Source organism: Elgaria multicarinata, chromosome 1 (assembly GCF_023053635.1).
Source record: "Elgaria multicarinata webbii isolate HBS135686 ecotype San Diego chromosome 1, rElgMul1.1.pri, whole genome shotgun sequence".
In the NCBI taxonomy this organism is placed as follows: domain Eukaryota; kingdom Metazoa; phylum Chordata; class Lepidosauria; order Squamata; family Anguidae; genus Elgaria; species Elgaria multicarinata.
The window spans coordinates 207,023,464-207,043,129 of NC_086171.1; the positions used below are offsets into that span (position 1 = coordinate 207,023,464).

The window sequence follows — 19,666 nt, forward strand, 5'->3', positions numbered from 1 at the left end:
TTGTGTTCAGACAACACAATAACCCATGGTGGGGTAGCATATTGTGGATTCCCAGTTTGATTGGTTCTGATTGATGTGATGTAGTGGTTAAAGTGTTGGACTGGGAGTCAGGAGATCTGGGTTCTAGTCCCCACTCGGCCATGGAAACTCACTGGGTGACTTTGGACCAGTCACAGACTCTCTGCCCAACCTATCTCACAGGGTTGTTGTTGTGAGGATAACATGGAGAGGAGGAAGATTATGTACGCCGCCTTGGGTTCCTTGGAGGAAAGAAGGCGGGATAAAAATGCTACATATATAAAATAAAAAATGAATGTACTGATTTGATTTGTACTCAGCCTTTCTACCAAGAAACATGGCATTCAAAATGGCACTATGGTGTCCACGGGTGTTTAAAGATGTGAATAAGTAATCTACACTATCTGTTTAATGTGGGAAATATCAACTGTATTAAGCCTCTAACAAACGTTCTAACCGTTGGACTAAGATCCCTCTGCTTGATTTCGGGCAATTCTGCTCTCCCACTGTAGTTCCGTACAACACAGCCGTAATGTTCAAGGGGTCGTCGTCCCCGTCCCTCTGGAGAAACTTTTGGAGGGGTACAAGGGGCTGTGGGAGGGGGGGAGGGGAAGGGAAGACTGGTTGTGCAAGCTCACTTTCCTTTTGTGCAAGCATTGATACAGCCCATGCAAAACACAGGAGCCGGGATTGGCTGGCAAGTGTATTCTCAATGGCAAACCATGGTGGCTGTGTAAACTGTGAAATGGACCTAACTTCATTGTGACCTACCTCACAGGGTTGCTAGGAGGGCAAACACATTTAAGCAGAGTAAAAATGTAAATGAGAAATAACTGCTCATACAGGGAAGGTGCAGGGATACTGTGCTACCTCCAGTATCCGAGGCAGTAAGCCTGTGGGCACCACGGCTGGGGAACATGGGTGGGAGGGTGCTGTTGTGTCATGTCCTCCTTTGTAAGTCCCTGGTCGAAAGCTGGTTGGCCACTGTGTGAACAGAGTGCTGGACTTGATGGACCCTCTGTCTGATCCAGCATGGCACTTCTTGTGTTCTTACATTCTCAACCTAAGACAAAAACATCTCTTTTTTACCGGAAATGCTGCTGCTACGTTCTCCTTGGCTCTGATGGCGAGTTGCTCTGACTCGTTGCTCCCATGGAGATGTTTAGCCACATGGAGCCAGCTGGACAAACAAGCTTTCTGAAGAGCCGTGTCGTCATTCTTTTCTCTACCTGGACTTCCAGGCTTGTGCTCTGTGGAGGGCTGTTGCCAGCAGTCCGGCTTCAAGTTTTCTCTTCCTCTTCCATAATCCGATAGGTCCAGAGGTGCGTCTGTGAGGTACTCCCTCATGGCCTCGGCCTTCTCTCCTTGCTCCAGGTCTTCCCTATGGATCAAGAGCAATTTCCCTAGAGTTCCATCAGCAGAATTTTCTAAACAGGTCCTCTCTTTTTTGCACTCTTTGGTAGCCCTTGCCAATGGGGGTGATCGACATTCATTGCGATCTAAGCTGTCCGCCATTCTGGCTCGACACCCTTGCTGATGTTGCCTCAATAAATCGTGGAGCTTCTCTTGGTGATTAAGAAACTGGAGCCTGTTCTCCGACTGATGGTCCTTCAGGTACACCATGGTGCCAGGCAGTTCCAAGATGGCCGCCGGGTCTTCCCACTCATCTTGTGACCTCGTTCTGTCTCCCGCCTCTTTGGCCATTTGTAAGTGGTGAGGGAAGCCACCCTCCCTGCTGCTGGAGTTACTCTGGAGTCCAAGATGGCGCAGGGCAAAATGTTGGTTGAGGAGGCAGAGTTGCTCCTTTCGGGTGGCAAACTTCAGTGTCTCGTAAGATGAAGCAAATTCGTGGCAATCCGATTTGCTGGCTCTTAAAAAACTAAAACAAACATCACTGTCAACACTGCTCCAATATTGACCAAGAAGCACAGTTTCAAATGGCTCAGGGCATGTTCCATTTTGAGTGCCTACTTTCCATCCAGGCTAACAGTTTACTGACGTGGAGAAGCTATTACCTGAGTTCTCCACCAGAGTGTCCAATCCCAATCCTCCATACCATGTTGTGTTCAGACACAGTGAACTCACTGCACTGGGAGTAGGAGAAATCCTACTGTAAGCCCATTTTAGGAGCCCTGCTAGAGAGCTGTATATAGCTTCTGTTAATAAAGTTACACACACCTGTGTGGAGCCTGCATTCACTAGTTCAACAGAACATAAGCATACTACTAAAGCTATGTGTGGTGAAATACTAAACTCAAATCTAGGACCAATGAAAGGCTGGTTCATATAATCAGTCCTCCTGAATCTATTACATTTTCAGTTTAAATGTAATTAAACATTCAGGTACCAAGTATTTGTTAATTGTTCCAATGCTGTGCTCTGTAATGGCTTATTTTCTGAGCAATTGGGCAGAGAATAGGGGTTCCATTTTTTCTATGTATCACCATAACCATAGGGGATAGAAACTTGCCCCTTCCCTTTTAAATGAAAGCTGAACATTCAGAGAAGAGGCCTAGAGATGGATGAGCTCCATCAGGTCCGTGCGAGCGCTCGCCAAACCTCCACTGTTGCTTGCCTCCCCCTAGACACCCTCATCGAGCAGCCACCCAGCCCCACAGTGAGCTGCCATTTGCGTAGAAATGGAGGCTCAAGGAGTTACATAAAAATAATGTTGTGCAAATGGCAGCCATAAAGAAGCCATTTACCCAACGTTACAGGCATAAATGGAGCATAGCGGCTCACTGTGGGGACAGATGACTGCCAGACCTGCTTCTCAGTTGAGCAGGTCCACAAGTGCTCTGCAGTTCAGTGACTGGGGTCTGGACTCCCAGACCCAGTCGGGTAGGGTGACCCTATGAAAAGGAGGACAGGGCTCCTGTATCTTTAACAGTCGTACAGAAAAGGGAATTTCAGCAGGTGTCCTTTGTATGCATGCACCACCTGGTGAAATTCCCCGTTCATCACAACAGTTCAAGCTGCAGGAGCCCTGCCCTCTTTTGTATCTGTTCAAGAGGGCAGGGCTCCTGCAGTTTTACCTCTTTCCCCTGTTCTGTTAAAGATACAAGAACCCTGTCCTCCTTTCCATATGGTCACCCTACAGTCGAGTGCTCGTGACATCCCTAGAGATGGTCTGGAGTATGCTTAGAGGGACAGGCCTTTGCAGCCCACCCTCTCCATCTGTTCAGTCAGATGAGCCTCCCACCGGTCTCATTTGACTAGGGTGACCATATGACAGGATTTGTCTGGATTTGTCCGGGGTTTTGATGGCAAATCTGGGTGGAGGAGGGGAAATCCGGATTTTTTTCAAAGAGCAGCTCTAATGGGAATTAACAAAAATGCTTATAACTCCGTCATTTTTTAAGATAAAGACATGAAACTTGGTACAATGGTAGCTCTTAGGAAGGGCTTTAGTCATACCAAATTTGAAACAGATCCGTTCATCCATTGATTTTTTTGGAATTTTTTAAAAATTGAGGTTTTAAAATTATTATTTTTTAAATCGTCATTTTTAAAGGTAAAGAGATGAAACTTTGCACCATGAAAGGATTTAGGTAGAGCTTTAGCCACACCAAATTTGAAACAAATCTGTTCATCCATTGATTTTTTAGGATTTTTTTAAAAATTGAGGTTTTAAAATTATTATTTTTAAAATCATCATTTTTAAAGATAAAGTGATGAAACTTTGTACCATGATAGGATTTAGGTAGCGCTTTAGCCACACCAAATTTGAAACAGATCTGGGGCCAGTAGCAAACCCTGTTAACAACAATAGCAGCTTGCAATGAGTGAAGATACAGTCAGAAAAGATATTTGAGGGAAGGGGAGAATGTAACACACAGAGTATAGCAAAAGCTTCAAAGTACAGCAAAACCTACAAAAGTAGGAGTGAGTGAAGTTAATTTCAGATACATTGAATCTCTCACTTGTTCTTTATTTCAGTGATTTTAACATTAGGATGTTATGTAGAACAGATTTGTCTTAAATGTGTGCTGTAAAATCAGACATGTGACCAAGGCTATGTTCAGGTGGGCACGCCCCCTTGGTACTGGACACGCCCCCTTGGGGGCGACCATGTTGTCCTCCTTTTTGGTTTCCAAAATATGGAACCCTACATTTGACTAATTCCAGATGCGCCTATTGCGCAAGCCAGCAAGGCTGTCTTTGAATTTTTACTTACGCTTCAAAGCCGGGGCTTCGCTCAGGCAGAGGGGATGGCGGAGTTTTGCTTGCAGGGGGTGGGGTGGCATTTCCTGGGCCCTCTCTTTCCTGAGAGCAGGATCTTGAGCCAGGCCTCATTAAGGCGATTGTTCCATGCAACTGGTTTGCTATCCTCTGAGAACTCTAACCACAGAAGAGAGACCGGAAGAGGGGAGTGCTTGGTTATTTCATGTTTACATTGTCTGGGCGGACAAAATAAAGAGCAGCCTGAGGGAAGTGGTGAAGGTTGCTCCAACTTCCCAAGGGACTGTGTCCAGGATTACACTCCTACTTATTGTTGTACACTCCTACTTATTGTTGCACACTTACACCCCAATTCTTTGAGCAGGCACTTAGAATACTTATCCCTGAGAAAACCCGTCCTAGTGGGAATCTACACTGTTGTTATTCTAACATTTTAAATGGGTTACTGTGACGCACAGCGTCACATGACCCTGTATCTCTAACGTTGTAAATGAGTTGTACTTACTGGTTCTATTTCGTTGTCCCCTTGCTTGTTGCTTAGTTGTAGCGCTGCTACTGATGCATGTGCCTCGTTCTACCGGTAATTTTCCTCTTCCTCTTCTCTGAGAGTAGCAGAGCTGCTGGGTTTGCTCTGCCCACTTCCTGTTCTCCTTCCTTCGCCCCGTTTGCTATCTTATCTGCTACAGCAGTTGGAGCTTTATCACACCAGCGTTATACTGTGCAATCACTGACAATTGCATGCAAAGGACTCAGAAGTTTTCCACCTTAGGATCTGCTTTTATTGTGAAGTACTCCCATGCATCCTGCCTTAATTGTGCTCCTTTTGCAAAAGATTCGCCCTAATTCCGAGCCGCTGCTGTGGGCGCAGGAGCAGGATTTAAAACAAATGCTTACATCTGCGTAAGCTTTAAAGATAAAGACACCAAAATCGGCACAGTAATAGATATTAGGGAGAGCTTTAAGCATACCAAATTTGAATTGAATTGGGTCATCCGTTGATTTTTTTATGATTTTTTTTAAACATTTCCCCCCTCTGCAAAGGAGCTGAGGAGCTCTCAAATCACTTCCTGGTAAGCAAAGGATCGCTGTAGCTCCGTGCAGGAAAATTAACATGGGTCTCTGCTCCCAGTCCCAAACTCTAACCAGCGGGGCTTAAATGGTGTATTTGAAATAATCTCAACAGCTGGGGCTGCCAAAAACAGGCCTCCCCTTCTGTGCTGCTAAAACTTTTCAACGTGGTCACCCATCCAAACCCTGACCAGACCCAGACCTTGTTAACTTCAGCAAAATGGCTAGCTTCCATGCATTCAGGCTATTCCCTGGGACTTATATTAAGAAGTTTTGGGAGGAAATTTGTGTGTGCTTATGACTATTGCCCTGGACTGCTGGCTAGGAACGAGGCAGGAAGTGGGCGGAGCAAACCAAGCAGCTCTGCTTACTTTCAGAAAAGAGGAAGAATGGAAAGGATTTAACAGTGTGCCCTGAAGTACCGTTGCAGCTAAACGTAAGTAACGCTAGTGTGCCCCGTGATACAGAGAACCGCTACAGAGAACCATGTTAGAAATGGACACTAGCAACATTATAAGACTAGTGTAGATCTGGCCCTAGTCCCTCCTTTCACCCGGGAGTCCCTGTGCGTCATCTGAAAGCACAGGGGCTCAGCTGTGACCAGCCCGGATTTTTGGGCTGGTGTAGAAAAGGCCTAAGTGTAATTGCATATATCAGAAGAGCTCTCAGCGTAAGGTTAAGCATCAGATTTGATGAGGAAGGGTAGATCAGGATCGACTAGCCATGGAAATGCTTACCATCTCAAGAGCATGTTCATTCTGGAAAATAATGGTAGGGGAGAACCTGGTACCCGGAGAACTACTCTGTCCTGGAGACTGATCTAGAAGAAGGAGAGATAGACACCCCTGTCACTTACTAAAGGTTAAGCATGTTTAGATATTTTAAATGTCATGCTCCAAGGCATGGGTGGACTACAGACAGCCCCACCCCCCAGCCTTCTTTTTACAACTTTTCCATCTCTGCTGAATTTGCTGTCAACATTTGGCAGGGTAGGGGTGGCAACCCCCCCCCCCCCTTTCCCCAGATTTTCTAGTTAAAGCCTTGTTTTAAAGCAAAATTGTGTTCTGGACAATCCTTTAAATAGAGGACTGTCCTCTGCAGAGTAGGTCACATGACCACCCTGCTTAGGTCCCTTCAAGAAATAGTTGTCATGGTGAAGCCCATATTGATCCTAGTGGAAAACACCTTAAAGAGGATTTCGAATTAGACAGGGATAGAAAGGGATAGAAACTTATTTGGTTGTCTCCCACATTCAATTTTTTAAAAATCTCACATTATTTCCGTGCCCTTTATGAACAAATTTGTGAATGTTGATATCTTCGTATCAAAATAAAAACGAACCAAAATTAAATTCGCACCCATTGGCACCAGCCAAAATTGATAGGCGTGGAGAGGATCGTGATGTACTTGCCTGCTATGTCGCTGTTAAAAACGAGAAGCCGGCCAGGAAAAAAAAGCTGGCAACCCAAATTCAGCCTCATGAACAAACACAGGGATTCAAAGCCAGACTCAAAAGCCTGGGCCTGGATGGACAAACCAGTTAACGGCTTTTCCCACATTCAGTTAATTACAGTTGTCCTGTTTAAAAAGAACTTGGCAAAATCTGGGTAAGTTCTTATTAAAAAAAGAAACCAAATTGACTTCTCTGCCATCATGAGTTATAGGTAAGGGGGAGTCTTCCCATGGACATGGAGGTAGTGGAGGCTGGTGGGTTCTGATGCCTGTGGGGCGGTGAATCCGTTCCGGGTTTCAGTCAGGACCACTCAGAACTTCAAAGGAGCTATCCAACCTTGGATAGTTCCTTCGGAATCCTGACTGGATCTGACTGAAACCCAGAACGGATTCACCGCCCCACTGGCAACGGGACCCACCAGCCTCCACTGCATGGAGGTTCTGATGGGCTGAATTGTCCTCCTGATATCGAAATGACTGTAGAGCAAACTGGGCTCAGCCCTAGAAGAACTCGCCTCCTCCCAACGACCGACCGAGAGATTCCCGATACTCGTCTTCTGCTTCCTGCTTCTGCTTCTCGGTGCTGGGTTTCCTGCTCCGCGTGGACAGCAAGGGCAGCGGTGAGTTAGGGGTAGAGCTCCCTTCTCTAGGCAGTCCTTTTAGAGACTTTGGCCTTTCCCTGTTGCAACACAAAGGAAATGAATGAACGGAAGGAAGAAATTAGGGGTGGGGGGTGGGGGAAGAAAATGTAAACAACTGCCAAAGAGCTTCTCTACATGTAGGAAAAATCCCCCAGCCTTACTGGGGTCTTTTGTCTTCTACAGTCTTTCCACGTTTACGATGCACTGCTTTACACGCGACTGCATAATTCTGAATTGAAAACTTCCCGTCTCGGCAAGGCTCCATTGGCTTTAATGAAACATCGCCTTCTAGTGGTGGAATTGTAACGAGTGCTGATTTTATACACCGGGGAGATCCCACCATATCCCAGCGATAATTTTAAGTACTACATTATCGCCTATCTTTTTAAAAGCGAGATTATCGGGGAGATGTCCTGGACGTTGACAGTTGTGTAATGGACCCTCAAACTTCCGCAAGTAGCCAATCATGAGCATGCAATAAATCACTCATTTAGAGAAGCCTTGAATGCTCCTTTGAGTGAGCTGCAAAGGCTGAAATCCTATTACCATTTAGGAAGTATATTCTACTTTTCCATTCATCTTGTCATCCCGTCCTGTCCCCTCACCGGCAGCTTGCAACAGATAATTTAAAACAAAGAAACAAAACTACCCTCTCAATTACAGCAAAACAACAATAAACCAGAAATAGCAGTTAGTAAAACAGCAGGTAAATCATGAACGAAGACCACTGAAAAGTAAACGCTGCTCAAATTACAGGTAAGTAAACTAGTGTTTAGTTTAGGACCTCAGACCTGGGGTCAAATCTGGCTGTCCAGGAGTCCCCATCAAGCTGTCTGGAATGCAGCCGTCTGAGAGTTTCTCCCAAATAGAATTTGGCCTTCGGGCTGAAAGTAGTTCTGCAGCCCTGATTTATTTGGGAGTAATGAAGACACCAGAAGAGTCTTCCACAATTGGGGTGCCATCACTGAAGAGGCCCCATCTCTAGTAGATGCCCATTTCTCCGCAATGGTGGGGACACCCGGAGAAGGACCTTAGTGGAAGATCTTAAAGATCTTAATATATGGGCATGTGACAAACATAAGAAGAGTTGTGCTGGACCAGCCCAAAGTCCCCACAGTGGCAATTTTCTTCTCCGCTAGCATCATATGGGCCTGAGAGAGGACTGTGATCAGATCAACCACAGAGCAAGCATGGGCCATTGGCCAACTCGTCTCCTCACCCCTAGGGTTGCTATTCTAATGCATTTAAGTAAAGTGACAGCTCCACCCACTAGCAGTAAAGTTACTGTCAGCAGTAGATATCCCCCACAAAATGCACTTCAGTGCTCCTTAGTGCTGCTCAATTAACTCTAATGCACTTGACGGAAGTCTTTTGTGAAGACTGCCTGGTGGTAAGTTAATGGTTCTGTAGGACAACACCTTGATCCTCATCTCCAACCCAAGTACATGCAATTGCATTTGCTCACATTAAACCCACAGTAAAAATAAATAAATCCCTCCAATGGAAAACTCCCTGACCTGCTAGTTTTCTATGGGCGGTCATTTCTTTCTCCCCCCCTTTTTTTAAAGTAGGAGCACTCAGTTATGTGAGCTCCTATCATCAGTATGAAGTGGTACATCTCCGTCATAGGCTTTGCTACCTTCCTGAGAACTCGATTTCTTTCAGGGGAGCCAGAAATGCCTTTCTCTTGAAATGATGTGTGCAGAAAGTTATTAATATGATTATTATTAATATTTATTTATAAAGCGCCGTCAGTTTTCATGGCGCTGTATAGAATAAAACAAAACAAGACAATCTGCCATATGGCTTACAATCTAAAATCACCGTAACAGACAGGGGAGGGAGGGGAAAAACCAATAGGGGTAGGGGACATTAAAACTAAATATAGACTAGTATGACCACGCTACGGTTAAAAAGCTTTCGAGAAAAGAAATGTTTTCAAGTGAGATTTAAAAACAGAAATTGACGTCGTGGTCCGCAAATGCACTGGAAGAGAATTCCAGGCATAGGGGGCAGCGAGCGAGAACAGGCGAAGACGAGCGAGAGATGTGGAAACTCTTGGGCAGGTAAGAGACACGGTGTTATTGGAGCGGAGGGCACGAGCAGGGCGATGAAGTGAAAGAAGGCACGAAAGGTAGGGAGGAGCCAGAGCATGACAGGCTTTAAAAGTAAGAAGAAGAAGCTTGTGATGGATTCTATAAGAGATAGGAAGCCAGTGGAGGGATTTTAAAAGCGGGGTGACATGATCAAAACGACGAGCCAAGAAAATAATCCTAGCCGCCGAATGGTGAATGCAGACCAGTGGAGACAAATGAGAAGAAGGAAGACCGGTCAACAAAAGATTACAATAATCCAGGCTACAAATAACCAAAGCATGAACAAGGGTCTTGGCGGAAGAGACTGATAAGAACGGTTGAATTCTAGTGATGTTGTACAAGAAAAAAACGGCAAGACTTAGCTACAGCCTCGATATGTGACGAAAAGGAAAGTGAAGAATTAAAAATAAAACCAAGGCTACGAGCTTCCTCAACAGGAAGGCTCTCCCACACTAGAGGCCTTCAAGAGGCAGCTGGACAACCATTTATCAGGGATGCTTTAGGGTGGATTCCTGCATTGAGCAGGGGGTTGGACTCGATGGCCATGTAGGCCCCTTCCAACTCTGCTATTCTATGATCCTAGGATGGAGCGTAACGTTATTAATGGTGATAGAGAATGAAGGAGAAGGAAGAGATTTAGGAGGACAAACTAGCAATTCTGTTTTTGCCATGTTAAGTTTCAGTCGGCGTCGCAGCATCCAGGCAGAAACATCCGCAAGACAGGCCAAGATACGATCCTGAAGAATCAAAAACTCTCAACTGATCTTGCTGTGAACTCCCTGGTTCATTCAATACTTACCACTGCCTAATTCACTCCCGCTGCACATGGGAATGAATTAAACTGTGGTAGGTTTCTTTTAAAAATGTACTTTTAATGTATTTTTATTCTGGTTTTATTCTTTTATTCTGTTTGTCCACCACTCCGAAATTCTTCAACAGGGAGCGGTATATAAATATTGTAAATACTATAAATAAATGAATCTCCATTTTGAGACTGGCCTGTCTGTACAGTAGAACCCATGGCTACAACACCTGAGCAGATTTTGGCTGTTTCTTCTCCATCCCCTGCTTTTTGGACCTCCTAGCCTGATGAAGAGTTCTGCAGGACTCAAAAGCTTGCACCTTTCTGTGCAGTTCCAGGTGGTCCTAATAAAGGCCATGCCGAAGTGTAGTTATTTGAGGGGGGGGGGGCTGTTGTCTCTAGATATGATTCTGTATAAAGAAGCTATGCTATCTGGAAATTATAGGAGTTGCAGTCCAATAGCTTCCAAATCACATGAGGTACTGGTTCCTCTCTATTCGGCCCTGGTTAGGCCTCATCTAGAGTATTGCGTCCAGTTCTGGGCTCCACAATTCAAGAAGGATGAAGACAAGCTGGAGCGTGTTCAGAGGAGGGCAACCAGGATGATCAGGGGTCTGGAAACAAAGCCCTATGAAAAGAGACTGAAAGAACTGGGCATGTTTAACCTGGAGAAGAGAAGATTGAGGGGAGACATGATAGCACTCTTCAAATACTTAAAAGGTTGTCACACAGAGGAGGGCCAGGATCTCTTCTCGATCCTCCCAGAGTGCAGGACACGGAATAACGGGCTCAAGTTAAAGGAAGTCGGATTCCAGCTGGACATCAGGAAAAACTTCCTGACTGTTAGAGCAGTGCGACGGTGGAATCAGTTACCTAGGGAAGTTGTGGGCTCTCCCACACTAGAGTCATTCAAGAGGCAGCTGGACAAGCATCTGTCAGGGATGCTTTAGGGTGGATTCCTGCATTGAGCAGGGGGTTGGACTGGAAGGCCTTGTAGGCCCCTTCCAACCCTGCTATTCTATGATATGGTGATTCTGAAGGGCATCAGCTGCCTTATGATGAGGGATTTCCTGTGCTTCTCATGAGAAGCACTACAGCCCCCAGGTGAAGGTGCTCCATGCTGGCCAACCGGCTGTTTTCATATTGGATTTGACCACTGGGAATCCAAAACGCCAAGCGATCAACAAAAGTGAGGAGAACTTACTCTGTGCTCGAAAGCCTCTTCAGGTCTTCTTTCAAGCTCTTGTTCTCTTCCCTCAGTTTATTCATTTCATTAGCTGTAATGGAGATACGAAAAAGAATTCTGGGTTAGGTGGGGCTGATACCAATAAGAGGAATCGGATGTTTCACAAACCAGAGCAGAACCCGGCAATCCCTCGAGGAAAGCAAGTTCAAAAGAGTTCCAGCTGGCACATCTGGATATTCCTCACAGCAATTTACATTGCATCTTTTTAAACTGGCCCAGCACTGCGCCCCTTCACAACACCCCTGCAGGGTGGGTCACTTCTGCTCCTGTTTGACTGAGGGGAAAGAAAGCTGAGAGGCAGCAATAAGCCCAAGGACATAAAATGGATCTGTGGCAGAGATCCAGGCTGTAGTGCAGCCTTTGCTAATCTTGGGTCGGCAGATGTTGTTGGACTACAACCCACATCCCTGACCATTGGCCATGCTGGCTAGGGTTTATGGGAGTTCTAGTCCAAGAATATTGGGGTGGGGAGGTTGGGAAAGGCTGAGATAAGGTGGAGGATCTGGACCAGGGACAGCTGGCTTAACGTTCCTATTCAGCCATAGAACTACTTTTATTTATTACATTTATATCATGCCTTTCCCCCCTCTTGCAAGGATCAAAGGTGGCTTACATGATCCTCCTCCTCCTCTCCATTTTATCCTTACTGGGTGACCTTAATCTTGTAAACTGCCCAGAGAGCTTCAGCTATGGGGCAGTATAGAAATGTAACAACAACAACAGAGACAATCCTTTTGACTCAGCCTAATGTACGTCAGAGAGTTGCTGTGAAGCTAAAATAAGGCCCACCCCACGCTTGCGACTCTGAGCTTCTGGAAGCATCGTTTACCAGGATCGCGGAGATAAAATCTGCACAGCACTTCGGCAGTTTCCTCCCAAACTGGTGCTTCGTGTTGGTCATGCTGGAAATGATGGGACTTAAAAGTCCAGTACGTCTGAAGGGCACCAGGTTGGGGAAGGATGTTCTGTGGTGTTATAAAAGTGCTTCTTCTTTACTGTCATCGTCATCATCAAGTATTATTATAACCTGCTCACATATTTTCATATTTGCTCCTGATTCTCTCACCATTTCTCCTTCTTGCCCTTATAAGAGTCCTAGCCAGTCCCTTGCTCTTTCAGCTCAGTGGAGGCTGGTGGCTCCGATGTCAGTGGGGCGGCTGATCCACTCTGGGTTTCATCCAGAACCATTGAGAACTCTTAAACCATCTATCTAGCTCTTTTAAGAGTTCTGACTGGTTCTGACTGAGACCCGGAGAGGAATCGCCACCCCATTGACATCGGAACCACCAGCCCCCACTATTTTAGCTGGTCTTGCTACAGCCGCCCCCTGAAATAATCTTCCAACTGCTCCGCTTAAGCAGTGCAGAAAACGTTCACGTTTCCTGCGTAACGTTATCTGCACAGAAGGAGAACATTAGTCTAGCGCCCTCTAGTGATGCTGAGGCATCAGCATACCTGGTTACAGTAGCATCCCTGCATGAAGAAGAAACCGTTGCACCTGCAAGCACAGCTGCTAGATGAGCCTATAGGCCTGTGCACCATGGCATCCGTTTGCCCAGGCCATTGCCAAGGGGTGGAGTGGTCAGTTTTCAGGTGCAGGTGCTCATCATGACACTCTCCATCAGCCACACCCTCAAGGAGAGTCCAAAAAACTGCATGCAGCCACTTCAACAAACCAGTTCTATCCATTGTGAACTCCACCAGGAGAAGGTCTTTAGCAAAGCAAATGGTCTTAATTCACTTTGCTAAAGACCTTTTTATTTTCGCAGTGTTTTAACACTTAATTTAACTTAAATTTAAACTTCACTGTTTTAATTCCATATTGCAACCTACATCAATTTTTGCTGTGTGGTTTTAATCCTGGTTGTGCTTTTTATATTGTATTTTGTGTTCGTGTTTTTAAATGGTTGTTTGTTTTATCATGTTCTTCATGGTTTTAATTTTTGTGAACCGCCCAGAGAGCTTCGGCTATTGGGCGGTATAAAAATGTAACAAATAAATAAATAAATAAATCAGCAAGCCATTCAAGACCACGTCCCCACACAATTTTATGTGGTTTATTTAGTCGTTTCATTTCATTTCCACCCAAAAGCCAAAGCGCTGTGGGTGCTTCACAAAAATACCCATCGTAATGCAAGATACTATGGGTTGTGTGCGCTTTGCACCGAAAATCTGGGGATCTTCTGAACCTCCGACAAATCTCCAAACTCGCGGTGAGGTTAGGGGGTGGTTTTAAAACTGTCGGAAACCCATGGTGCAGTTAGAAGATTGTTCGGAGCCCCGAATGGATCCGTAGGTCCAAAGGTTTTTTAGGTGTCGTGAGGGCATGTTTCATGTTGATGGATGGCTAATTGAACTTCCATATTAGGAAGATGCTCAGGGGTGAAGGAGGGGATTTTTGAGATTGACATCTGTGGCTAACCAATAGTCACAGTCTCCTCCCTGTCCCCCCCATCCAATCACAGTGCTTAGAGGGAGGGATTGCAAATGATATAACCCAATTTCCCCTGCCCTGGAACTCATTCATTTGCTAGCTCATGGAACAAGAAAGAGTCCAAGTTCCACTGCCCATATATACTATTGATGTTGGCTGAAAGGAAGGATTGAGGAAAAATAGCTCACATCATGAAAATAATGAAAACCATTCCATGTAAATGAGTTGTCCCAGGAAGTGATGATGACTGGCAGGCAGTGTAGATCCATAGAAGCCAATATTAGGATACGGAAAAGGATCTTGTGCCAAAGGCTGATCTGTGCACTGCACGTATGGACACAACTTGGCTGGGCGTAAAGTCAAGAGACGAAGGGGTAATGAGAGAAAAGTTTGCTAATACTAGTATATCTCCTGTTTTGAAGGCAGGAATCAAGTTTATATGCTTTGAAAAATATATTAAAAATGAAGGTATTATATTTATGTTTGTTCTTGTCTGACCTCTCATAGGGAGAGCACCCCCCATTTCACCCCATTAGAGCAAATGGTAAGGGAAGAGATCTCCATTTTTATAAACTGAAGCAGATCTCTATTTTTATAAACTGAAGATGCACAACCATGCGTCAGCAAAGTATGTATTTAGGGGGGAGGTGACGGGGGATTTTTTTAAAAAAATAATCCTAAAAATTAAGGGATGAAGGGATCTGCTTTAAACTTGGCATTGCTAAAGCCCTACTTAAGAGCTACCAGGGTGCTAAGTTTCATCTCTTTATCTTTAAAACTGATGGAGATGTATGCATTTTTGTTAATTCCTATTGACATTAATAGAGCGGCTCTCCAAAAATGGAGTGGTTTTCCACCAGGTAATCTGATGGTGCGTGGAGACAGAGCCGCCTCGAAAATCAGGGTGGGGAATCACCTCATTGGAGCGCTGCTCCAAATTTCAGGGAGGAGGAAACCCACTCTGCACAAAAACATAATAAAAAATCTCTAACATACAAAATTTTAAACAATTCAGGGCACAATCCTACGCCTGTTTAGACAGGGAAAAATGCATCTCCCAGCCTGCCCCAGCCTGTATGGCTTGTTAATTATGCTGTGCAAACAAATCACCCTGTAGAAAATGTTGTAGGATCAGAGAACATGTTGAACCCATGGTTCAACAAACAACCCATGCTTCAACAATAGCCCACAGTCAACCACTGAGTGTGGGTTGGCGGGTTGTGTGAAACCAGTCTGTCTCTTCTGGCTGTGTCCACTACTGTCCTCTCACTCACCATCCTCTGAGCACAGCAAACTTGAGAGGACTCCACTTTCCTGCTGCATTTACTTACTGAGAATGAAGATGTGCTGAAGACTCTGGAAATGGGCCTTTCCAAACTCTTGTTGCTTCTTCTTTGCCAGTTCTTGGGTGACTTGGCATCTGTCACAGAGACCGGCTCGCAATCTTAGGAGTAATAAAGGGAGATGGGATATTCTTAGAACAGGGAGGCCACTTGGACACACCTTCACTGCATCACTCCCTCTATTTATTTATTGTTCTTATTACTATTGTTGTTGTTGTTGTTGTTATTATTATTATTATTATTATTATTATTATTATTATTATTATTATTATTTACATTTGTATACCGCCCCATAGCCGAAGCTCTCTGGGCTGTTTACGTAAAATTAAATCACTTAAAAACAATATAAAAAAATATAAAACTAGAAAAACATAGCATACACAGAAACATACTTTTAAAACAACTCAGCTTTAAAAACACATCTAGGATCAGTAAAGCTCATCACATATTGCTAAATGCCTGGGAAAAGAGAAAAGTTTTAACATGGCACCAAAAAGATAGCAACGTTGGCGCCAGGCGGGCTCGTTGTAGAGATCATTCCAGAATTGGGGGGCCACCACAGAAAAGGCCCTCTCCCTTGTTGCCGTCCTCCGAGCTTACCTCGGAGTAGGCACCCAGAGAAGGACCTTAGATGATGAACGTAGTGTCCAAGTTGTGAGTGCCTTTGCTTATGTAGCCAAAACAGCAAAATCTACAAATGACAGGGAAGTACTGGCAATTTTGGGGGAACCCTGAGTTTATATGAGTACAAAAACATCTTTAGGGCAAAAAACCCTCCCAAACCTCCCCCCACCCCCAACACAGCCCACTGAATACTGAGGGTGCTCAGTGTCTGAGGAATACTTACAGACTGCTAGGGAAAGAAATGAGAAATGGGAAAACAGGAGAGGGGAAGGGAAACGGAATGGAGTGACTGGAATCCTGAACAGCGACTCTCTGCGCTGCACCATTTTGTTGCAGGCACTGCTTTTTAACTCAATGGTAAGAAACAGGTTCTGCATGTTTGAAGCGGAAGCTGCCTGCACAGGGTTCCGATTGGTTTGCCTTCCATGATCTCACCAAGGAGATCCCCTTGTGCACACCTATGGGACTCATCATGGCTTCAGGTTTTTGAGGGCCCGTGGGCAACACTCTCAATGGGCCCCCTCCCCGGTGAGTCTACCTTTTCATCACTATTGTTACCAGCTTCTCCTCCTCCTCCTCCTCCTCCTCCTCCTCCTCCTCCTGATTGCTACTACTTGCTTGCTTGAGAGCCAAAGAGCCAGTGAGTAAATATGCAATGGCACCTACTGCTCCTCCTTCTCCCCAACACTGTCGTCTGAGCCAGAGCGAGAGGCAGACGAACAAACAGGTTAAAACAGTGAAGAGGAGGATCGACTCCAGGGAACTTTTCTCAGTGGGCTTCTGCTGAGGTGAGGACCCTTGGCAACAGCTCAACCATGCCTACCCTTGATCCTGGCTGTATTCGTGGCCTGCCTGGGATGGGGCTGGAGAGTCAAGACTGATGGCTAAGCTCGTCTTTGTCGCACGGCCGTCACTGCAGTCTTTGACGCATGGCTGTCAATCCAGTTGTAAAGTCAGGAATAAGCTGGCCCCTACGTCGCGGGTGAGGGCTGCATTGTGAGTAAGGGTGGGAAGCCTGATGGGAAAACTATGATGGGCCAGTGTGGTATAGCAGTACGACAATGGAATCAGTTACCTAGGGAGGTTGTGGGCTCTCCCACACTAGAGGCCTTCAAGAGGCAGCTGGACAACCATCTGCCAGGGATGCTTTAGGGTGGATTCCTGCATTGAGCAGGGGGTTGGACTCGATGGCCTTGCAGGCCCCTTCCAACTCTGCTATTCTATGGGCCTCGCACCCGCCCTCCCCCCGTGCCACCCACCCTGGAACCCACCCTCCCAGCCTTCGCCCCCCCCCCCGCCGATGGGCACAGCGCTACTAAGCGAGGAGCCGCGAAAAGCTGCGGAAGTCCCTAGACGTTCCCCAGCTCCAGCCTGAGGCCGGAGCTTGGGAAAAGGCGCGCCATAAGCGAATTCGCTTATGGCGCGTTGGAGGAGGCCTCAGCGCGGCCTTTCTCCGGATTCCCCTGTGCGTCATCTGGACGCACAGCAGGGAAGCCGGGACAGAAGGCGCGCTAAGGCCTCGTCTAGGAAGGCCCTATGATTCTACGGTTCTATGAGTTTTGGACTGGGAGTCAGAAGATCTGGGTTCTAGTCCCCACGCAACTATGGAAGCTCACTGGGTGACTTTGGGCCAGTCACAGCCTCTTAGCCCAGCCTACCTCACAGGGTTGTTGTTGTGAGGATAAAATAGAGAGGAGGAGGATTATCTACACCACCGTGGGTTCCTTGAAGGTAAAAAGGTGGAATAAAAATATAATAAATAAATAAATAAATAAATAAATAAATAAATAAATAAGGGATGGATGAAACAGTCCATTTCCACTCAGGGTCACTGAAGGGAACCCGAAAAGGCTTGATGGGGACTAATTTGCAGCAGACATGAATGTGTTTACCTGTTTTCCAGCACTTTCACGTTTTCTTTCAAGACTTTCTGCTGTTCTCGCAGCTGGTGGTTTTTAGCAAACAGCTCTTCGATTCGCTGGGCGTCTCTAATTCAGGGTGACGACAAGGAGCAAAATGAGAAGACTGTTGGATTTTCACACACACACACACACACACACACACACACACACACACACACACCACTTCCCATGCTTGCCATATAAACAATTAAGTGCACGGGCAACTAAGAGAAGTGAAGGCTTACAGGACATCCGTGCTGGAGAAAATGCTGAGGAAGTAGGCACTGAAAAAGTGTGTCCCACTGTCAAAGGAGACAGGGCAGCAGTGAATCCTTTCCCTTTCGCATGAACTCCATCAGGACTGTGAAAAACAGTCTTTAATACGGAAGGATGTGCAATGCATATCCTCCGAAACTACCTACTGGATTTCTTGGAAGTTAACGCAAAGGCAGCACAAAAGGATTTTCCGAGCCCTCATGACAGCTGAAAGACTGATATTATTACGTTGGAAGGTTAAATGTTCACCTCCCATAATGCAATGGACTGAGGACGTCACAACGTTATCAACATTTGCACGGGTGGTATATAGACGCCACTTGCGAGTGGATAAATACAAGGATAGTTGGTCTGCTTTTCTTGAAACCTATGCATAATTCTCTCCCTTTTTTTAATGAATGGTGTATCCTATGCATGTAATATTTGTTCTCCACTACCCCGCCCCCATGATTTGTTTTCTGTTCTGTTTTATTAAATTCACAATAACAACAACAACAATAATAAAAAGGACTGTGAATTAGGTGGCAACCACTATGCTCCTATGGCAATTGTATTGAGGGCTTTTTGTGTGAACCACTCCTGAATTTTCTGTATCAGGGGTGTTGAACCTCAGGCATATGGGCCAAATCTGGTCCTCCAGGTGTCCCAATCACCTGATAGCCACACCCCTTCCACTGGCTCCACCCCATTCCCCCCCAACCATCGACTTTGTTGTGTAGCTTTTGCATCTTTTCTTTCCCAGTCGAAAAGGTTGAAATGCTTCTCCTAAGGCTTAGATACTGACCCTAAGAGCTTTAAGCTAACATATGCTGGTATTTTTGGCCACGCCCATTTTGCCTTTAGCTCCACCCACCACTGGACAGCTTCCTCCCAAGAGCTTCTCTGAAACTGAATTCGTCTCTCAGGCTCAAAGACTTCAACATCCCTTTTCTCAAACAATGTAAGCCCCAGCCACTCTAGGATACAAAACACAACCCTGATCTACTTCACTCACCGGCATCTCTCATTGGTCAGCTCATTTAATTTTGTTTGCAGGCCTGAAAGAGTAAAAGAAAATAGAGATAGGATCCAAGATCTGTAATTCACCTCACGCGACATGATAAATGACACATCTAAAGCAGAGGGAGGCAAGCCTTTTCTCAGCCGTAGGCACATTTGGTAATTGGAAAAACTGTCCTGGGTACCTCCACAAAATGGCTGCCGTGGGAGGTGTGTGGCAAAGAATAAAGCAGAGGTTGGGGGAGTCTGGACCCCTGCACACTAAACAACTCTTTTGAAACCACAGTTTTCAGCACCAACAGAACCCTCTTTCACCGCAATTCCAGCTGACCGTAAGAAAATCTGTCAATTAAAAAAAAATTTGCGAGATGGAGGGCACCTTGGTGTGGCTAGATGGCATCCACGTTTGTACACGTCAGGAACAAAACGACTTATTAAAGCAACTCCTTTTGCCAAACTATGGTCACACCCAGAAACGCCATCTGTGGTCACGGTCCACGTTGCAGTTGGCAGCAGAAAAAGTAGCCTGTGTGATCTAGCAGGGGCTTGTTTGTGCTTAAGGCTTGCGGCTCCGATGTCAATGG

General features: G+C 45.7%; 1 protein-coding gene across 1 annotated transcript in view; it reads right to left on the reverse strand.

The window, feature by feature from the left end:
* Positions 1-19,666, reverse strand: part of RBBP8NL (RBBP8 N-terminal like) — a 37,541-nt gene that overhangs the window by 15,619 nt on the left and 2,256 nt on the right. Inside the window, exons 2-9 of the mRNA XM_063120777.1 lie at positions 19,078-19,120; positions 17,799-17,894; positions 15,271-15,383; positions 11,464-11,536; positions 7,254-7,399; positions 6,006-6,076; positions 4,196-4,359; positions 1,108-1,897 (exon numbers count right to left, since the gene is read on the reverse strand). Coding sequence (XP_062976847.1) covers positions 1,108-1,897; positions 4,196-4,359; positions 6,006-6,076; positions 7,254-7,399; positions 11,464-11,536; positions 15,271-15,383; positions 17,799-17,894; positions 19,078-19,120 — 1,496 coding nt within the window. The remainder of the gene's footprint in view (positions 1-1,107; positions 1,898-4,195; positions 4,360-6,005; positions 6,077-7,253; positions 7,400-11,463; positions 11,537-15,270; positions 15,384-17,798; positions 17,895-19,077; positions 19,121-19,666) is intronic.